The sequence below is a fragment of the Peromyscus leucopus genome, chromosome 16_21, assembly GCF_004664715.2.
Source record: "Peromyscus leucopus breed LL Stock chromosome 16_21, UCI_PerLeu_2.1, whole genome shotgun sequence".
NCBI lineage: Eukaryota > Metazoa > Chordata > Mammalia > Rodentia > Cricetidae > Peromyscus > Peromyscus leucopus.
In genome coordinates, this window is record NC_051084.1 from 16,896,749 (window position 1) to 16,904,488 (window position 7,740).

The 7,740-nt window shown below is 40.1% G+C and overlaps 1 protein-coding gene across 1 annotated transcript; it reads right to left on the minus strand.

Moving 5' to 3' along the window:
* Positions 1–1,153: 1,153 nt before the first annotated feature.
* Positions 1,154–2,812, minus strand: LOC114682693 (olfactory receptor 11A1-like). Its single transcript, XM_028856663.2, has one exon. It carries the CDS (start codon positions 2,271–2,273, stop codon positions 1,332–1,334), a length of 942 nt encoding a protein of 313 aa, XP_028712496.1. The 5' UTR covers positions 2,274–2,812; the 3' UTR covers positions 1,154–1,331.
* Positions 2,813–7,740: the final 4,928 nt, after the last annotated feature.

The window sequence follows — 7,740 nt, forward strand, 5'->3', positions numbered from 1 at the left end:
TGTCTCTATAAATAGGAAAGTATAATGAAAATTTGTATGTGAAATATATACATAATTTGTGAACAGCACAATCTTTAGCCAAACTCTGGGATTTGCCGTAAAAGTTTCTAGCAAGTATGCATTCACTACCACTACACTGTACTTTATTTTTGTGTATGTTTCTATAATACAGTAACAAAGTAAATAAGTAGAATAAAATCAACTTTAATATTTGTAAATGCACATATCATTAGGCCTAGCAACTTACGTTCTGAAATTGTATTATAGGAAAACATAAATGTATAAGAGTTGAGGTGGCTTCTAAAAGCTGAGTATAGCTAAACATTCCTAACAACAAAAGGTTATTTAAACTATTCAGTTATGTTTAGCCATATGAAGAAGCTAAAAAGAGTAAAGAAGTGGACGATAGTTAACATAGGATTTGTTCATGATTTGTTCAGTGGGAAAACAGATTGCAAATTCTATTATACAAGTTGTAGACACACATATCCAAAAATAAAGAATGCTTTAAAAGTCATACTACAGTAATATAAATGAGAATTAATTCTAAATTTGTTTCAGTATTGATATTTTCTTTCTTTAATTTTCCTTTCATTAATCAGTAGTAGTAGCACTACATACAGCAATGGACTAGAAAGTAACAATTCAGTACATGTCTGCCCTGTTTGATGATCAAAACAGTGCACTATTTATGGTGTATTCGTTTAAAAATCTCATATTAATTTACATAATCGTTTAAACTAATTGTCTTAGTCAGTGTTCTATTTCTGTGAAGAGACACCATGACTCCAGCAATTCATATAAAAGAAAGCATTTAATTGGGGCTTGCTTACAGTTTCAGAGATTTAGTCCATTATGGCAGCACACAGATGGACATGGTGCTGGAGAAGTAGCTGAGAGTTCTAAAACCAGATCTATGGGCAGCAGGAAAAGAAAAAGCCACTGGGACTAGCTTGGGCTCTCAAAAAGTCAAAGTCCAACACCCCCTGACATACATACACACACACACACACACACACACACACACACACACACACACACACACCAGTGACACACATCCTCCAACAAGGCCACACCACCTAATCCTTTCAAATAGTGCCACTCCCTGATGACCAAGCATTCAAATTTATGAACCTATGGGGGCCACTCTCATTCAAACCACCACACTAATATTTGAAAATTGCTGAACTCTTATCTTCCCCTCGGGAATAATTCAGAAGACTTAAAGGGAAATTTGGGGAAATAACAGTGTTCCTCCCCGGCCCATTATGGGAGACTTTTCAAGCAAGACCCTGAACGTCCAATAGAAAATCTTCACTGCTCTCCTTAGGTCACATTTCAATTGCTTTGCAGTAGAGAAGCCTTCTTAGTGCCTGATGTACCTCCTGGTTCCTCAAGGTATATATGACGGGGTTGAAGATGGGAGTGACCACTGTGTAGAGCAGGGCAACAACCTTGGAGAGAAGCTGGGAGTGGACAGCAGAGGGTGCAATGTACAAGACCATGAGTGTTCCATAGAATGTGGACACCACAGCCAGGTGAGAGGAGCATGTAGAGAAAGCTTTTGTTCTTCTGGTGCCAGCGGGAACTCTCAACACAGTCACCACAATCTGAGCATAGGAAACCAGAACCAGCCCAAAGGGGATCGTCAGGAAGACAACAGAGAGAACAAATGTGGTCACCTGGGCCACTCTGGTGTCTGAGCAGGCCAGGACCATCAAGGGTGAGAAATCACAGTAAAAGTGGTCAATTTGGTTGGGGCCACAGAACCTCAGCTGGGCCAGCAAAGCAACAACTAGTCCATCTACCATGAATCCAGACAGCCAGACTGTGAGCACCAACCCCAGACACCACTGAGGCCCCATCAAAAGTGGGTATCTTAGCGGGTGACAGATTGCTAGGTAGCGATCATATGCCATCACAGCCAGAAGAAAGCACTCATCTGTAGCCAGAGAGCCAAAGAGGAAGAACTGGAGCAAGCAGCCAGCCACAGAGATGGCAGACTCCTGTAGGAAGCCCTCCAACATTTTGGGCACCACTGTGGAGGTATAGAGGATCTCAATGAAGGACAGGTTCACCAGAAAAAAATACATAGGTGTGTGAAGCCTCTGGGAGCTCACCACCACCACTACAATGAGCATGTTCCCTGTGATGATGGAGGCGTAGACGATGGTGAGAACAGAAAAGAATGGGAGGTATAGCCCAGGGACTTCATGGAAGCCAAGAAGTATAAATTCAGTGACAGTTTGGTTTCCTGTGGAGATGCTTTCCATGGGATCATTCAGTTTTCTAGTTGGCTTGACAGAAACTAGAGAAATTTTAGTGTGTCTCTGTTGTCTGTTGCAATTCTAAGATTGACAAGGCTAAAACAAGATAATAGAGTGTACAAAATGAGGATGGATTAAACTGGTCTTCATCTTTCCCTTTTAGTTATTACCACCTTATTTCCCTTTTAGTTATTACTCTTCCTTCCCATGCCCTTTGATGTAGCATATTCCTAATGGCCTAGGAGAGCTTAACCATATTCAAATTTTCAATAAAAACCAAAACTTTGTGTAGTGACCACCATGTGTGTTCCTTGACAACAAACTTTTACCTTTCACAACCAAAGCCAATGCTGCTACAAAAGAATTGAATGGTATGCTGGAATCCCATGGTGAAGGCTAGTCATCTTTACCTCAACAGTCTCTCTGGTCTTCATCATGTAGTCACTTCAGTCTCATCAATTTCTTTGATTTCTTATCATTTCTTCCTCTGTGTTCCATTCCTATGTGTGTACAATGGCCCACTGGGTAGACTTTTTGTCTCTAATTTTTAGAATATTTTATCAACATAATCTTCTGAAAGTACAGTTTCTTTAGCTGACTAGAGGTTTTAATTAAGGTATAAAATTATGGTGAGAGGGAAGTATAGGAGCTATGGGAATAGAAGGAAAAGAAACCCAGACTGGGGTTGTAGGGTAGAGAATTGTGGGGCAGAGGGTGTGGAAATAAAGTTCGGGGAAACTTCCTGAAGACAGTAGCTTTTAAGTTACTGTTGTATAAGATACTGTCTTACGTTAAGCTAAGTTTTGAAAGCTGGATAACAGTGGACCAGTCAGCAGACAGTGAACCAGGCAATGTGACCTGATGCAAAAGCTTGTGGGTGCAGAGGTGTGATGGAGCACAGTGCTTCTGAAGAGCTGAAGTGATCCTTGTATGGCAGGCAGGACTTCACATGCTGACCAAGTGAGAATATGTAGGATGGCTAGAAGCAAAGGAGAAAAATTAAGAAGAAAGCAGGAGCAAACCATACACATGTTCTCATAAAATCTAAACTGTTTCCACTCCATAATAGTAATAAAAGTATGTGTCATTTATAACATGAAATTCAAGTTATCTAACACCAATGCCCTACAACAGCTGCCTGGGAAGGTGAAATTAAATGGCTCAGGGAACTGCATGCTGTTTATGACTCTGCCACAGGCCAAATCTGTATATTTCATGGAATTACATTTTCTATTCCTGTGTAGCACTGGTGCTATATCCTCAGAGATAGAGAGGTACCGTTTAAGTTGTATGTTGTGTGTCTCCCCCGGGGTTTCCTTGACTAACCACTTTTCTTTCATTAGCACTCTTATACTGAGTATATAGAGGACATTATTTTAAACCTTGAGGATTTCCAGTCAAATAAAACAAGGCCATTACCTTAAGGAGCCTTATGGAATAGATGCACACATCAACAGATAATTGCAGCACACTGAGAGGAAGCTGATGAATTAAAACTGGATGAAATAGTTCTGGGAGAAGTGGTGCTGAGTGGCCTGCTATAGCTGTGGAAAATGTAAAGGGAGATGATGGTATTCCAGATAGAAAGAAAACTATGGCTAGATTCTAAGGCAAGAAATGTCACAGCATGTGAGGATGAAAAAGAGGCTGCAGAGCTAAGTAGCCCAGGAGGATAAAGAAAGTCATCTTTGAAGGAGCATCATGAATGGTGGTTCTCAACCTGTGGGTCATGTCCCCTTTGGAGATCGAACAACCCTTTTACTGGGGTCACATATCAGATATCCTACACATCAGATATTTATGTTAAGATTCATAACAGTAGCAAAATTACAGTTATGAAGTCGCAACAAAAATAATTGTATGGTTGGGGGTCACCACAACATGAGGAACTGTATTAAAGGGTGGCAGCATTAAGAAGATTGAGAACCATTGATCCAAGACACATGATAAGACAGAGAGGAGGCCAGCAATGGAACATGTCCCCTCTGCTGGTCACAAACTATATCCACAACTCTGTCCTGTTGGCTTCAAAGCCTGGCTGAGGGCTTTTAGAAAGCAGAGTGGCATGGTGGTGTAGTCCAGATGAAATTAGACAGTATTCATTAGGAAGGCTCAGATCCAAGATAGTGGAGGACAGAGAGAGAGAGAGAGAGAGAGAGAGAGAGAGAGAGAGAGAATGCTAGGAAAGGAAGAAGGAGGGAGGGAGCAGCGAGGGAGGGAGAGCTCACCCAGATGATAGTGAAATATAAAGACATGGTCACAGGTTATGTTTATAATTTCTATTCTCCCAAAAGCAAGTTCATTCACCACAGGTTCCTCTGAAATTTGCTATGTAGACCAGGCTGGTCTCTGCCTCCCAAGTGCTAGGAACAAAAGCCTGCATCAATCACCACATGAGATAAAATTTTAATCTACCATAGTGAACAACAAAGTCCTGCAACAAATACCTAATATGTAAAACTGCCTCTCCTGTAACCTAAATCTATGGCTTCACCAGACTGGGGTTCTGCACTTGATTGGTGCTGCTGCTGTCTCTGGCTAATTACTCCAGTACCCTCCCTGCCCACTTCCCCATCTACAGGTCTGTGTGGCATGATTTGTGCACTCACTCTGTAACTTCTTGGTTATTTTATCTGCTCTAAATCAAATCTGCACTTTGTATCCTCTCTACACTGTTGAACAGGACACAGGTAAGTATACTAACCAGCCCAGACAACCTCTCATGACCCTGGTTTTTAGAGTGTTTAAAAGTTCCCCACCTGAAGCCTGTTTCACATAAGAAGGAAAGATGATTAAGATTTTCAGAACAAGGCATAATCAATCCTATTGTTTGAAGAGTGAGGAGTTAGGAAAAAGAGGAAGAAGAGAGCAGTAAGATTCAAGAACTGCAGAAAAGTGAGAAGACATAACAGAGGCAAGGTGAATGAGAAACGGGTATTATCATAGGCTTAAGTAGACCTTAAAGAATTTGCAGTCGTAAAACCCCCAGGATGGGAGGATGGCTGACTTTGAAGTTAGAAAAAGTATGCAGGATAATTTTGGAATTAAGATTACTTTGGTCAAATTAATTCATCAGAAAATGAGAATACTGAAGAATACCTGTCTAATTGTCTAATGAGCAATGACTCCCAGACAACCCTGAGTTAGAGATGCAGCTCTCATCCAACCCAGACCCTGAGACAGCAAAGACCCTCAGCTGAAATCATCACCACTTCTAGCAAAGTAATTCAAGTAACATTCGAGAACACATATTTGAAGGAATATGTGCCGAATTATAATTTGTAACTTATCTTTAAAACAAGAATTTTTTACTTTCTTATGTACTTTACAATATCTGCTAAACATGTTATTTTTATGAATGCCAAACAATAAATAAATTTCAAAGTGTTAAGAGAAAATCATGTAATTTTAAGCATATTTAAGCTTTCCCATACAATAAGAATGAAGGACAAGTGCCAAGATGAGATCATTTACTGTGTCCATCTTAGCACACTAACCAGAGCCGGTGAGCAGGAGTACCTACCCCCTTCTGAAAATGACCAGAAATCCAGGGGAAGGATTGGAATCATCTTGTAAGGATCCAAACAGCAACATGAGGACCTTGAAGGAATCAAAAGGGATTTCCTGAAATGCTTGCCACAAAGAGGCTTTTGGGCTCTCTAAGCTAATGGAAATCTGTTACTAATTAGAGGAAAAATCTTTCAAAACCAACCTTTTAGCTTGTTTAAAAGGTCTATGAACTAAGCTGTGAAACTTTATACAGAAATGGGAGCTCACCTGGGAAGCGTTGGAGAGCAGCCTGTGCTCTACAGACTAAACTGAAGGAAAGAAGACAAGCTAAGGCTTTTTGAAGACTTCAGAATGGCCAGATTTCCCAACTTCAGCTCCTTCATTTTTTAGCTCAACCTGAAATAACGCAGGGTCTTGATTGGAAACATCTCCCTTGCTACCCTCCATACCTGAGCTGTTCTCTCCAACCTCCATGCCCTCTTCTAGCTCCCAAGACATCCTGCCCTTTCACTGTGAGCCCTTTTATCACAAGGGAAGGCTGGCAGGAGTGGCCCCTGAGAACAAATTATATATTTACTGCAGAGCAACCTTAAGTGAACAAGATGAAGCAGCCCACTGGGGCATTATTATTATTATTATTATTATTATTATTATTATTATTACTTATACATTTACTGTAGAGCAACCTTAAGTGAACAAGATGGAGCAGCCCACTGGGGCATTATTACTATTATTATTATTATTATTATTATTATTATTTATACATTTACTGTAGAGCAACCTTAAGTGAACAAGATGGAACAGCCCACTGAGGCATTATTATTATTTATCATTATTATTATTATTATTATTATTATTATTATTTCTATTATTATTATTTATATATTTACTGCAGAGCAACTTTAAATGAACAAGATGGAGCAGCCCACTGGGGCATTATTACTATTATTGTTATTATTATTATTATTTATAGATTTACTGCAGAGCAACTTTAAGTGAACAAGATGGAGCAGCCCACTGAGGCATCATCATCATTATTATTATTATTAGAGAATTCTTGAATGTTGGTTTGATCAAAACTGGAGCAGAAACTAAAAGAACTACAAGAAACCTTCCTTTCCATCCCCTTCGGGAAAATGCTCTGCACTCCCCAAGGCATCTCACTACCAACTCCCAGCATTTTTTTTTTTTTTTTTTTTTTTTTTTTTTTTTACTTTTTTTGGTTTTGATTTTTGTTTTTCAAGACAACGTTTCTCTGTGTACTCCTGGCTGTCCTGGAACTCACTCTATAGACCAGGCTGGCCTTGAACTTAGAGAGTCACCTTGCTTCCCAAGTGCTGGGATTAAAGGCATGCACAACCACTGCCTGGCTTTTAAAGGTGTATTCATTTATTTATGTGTATACGAGTGCTCCATCTGCATGTATGTCTGTTCACCAGGAGAGGGCATCAGATCTCACTACAGATGGATGTGAGCCACCATGCAGTTGCTGGGAATTGAACCCAGGACCTCTGAAAGAGCAGCCAGTATTCTTAACCTCTGAGCCGTCTCTCCAGGCCTAACTCCCAATCTTTTTCCAGTAACTCACCAACAAACTCACCTGACTCTGCAATACCCTAACTGGCAGATAAATGGCAAAGATATATTGTAATGGGAGGCATGAATGGAAATGGTATAATCTAGCAAAACTTAACAAAGACATCAAATCTTATATACCTCATACAGGCAAGAAGCCAAAAAAGAAACTCCCCAAAGTCAGGGTTAGGGCAGGGTTTTGTTTTTGTCTTTGCAGGAGAATAAAAGCACCCAACTAAGGAATCTGGAGACTATTGGACAAGTGAAACATCTGAAGAAAAAGGACAGATAATCAAAAACAAATGTCCCAAGAAAAAGAGTAAATTGGCCAAGTGGTATCGCCCACCTCTAGCTGACTGACCTGAAATCCCAGCTCAGAACCCCAGAC

Excerpts from the sequence above, each read along its gene's own strand:
- LOC114682693 (XM_028856663.2), bottom strand. The coding sequence starts at position 2,273 with ATGGAAAGCATCTCCACAGGAAACCAAACTGTCACTGAATTTATACTT.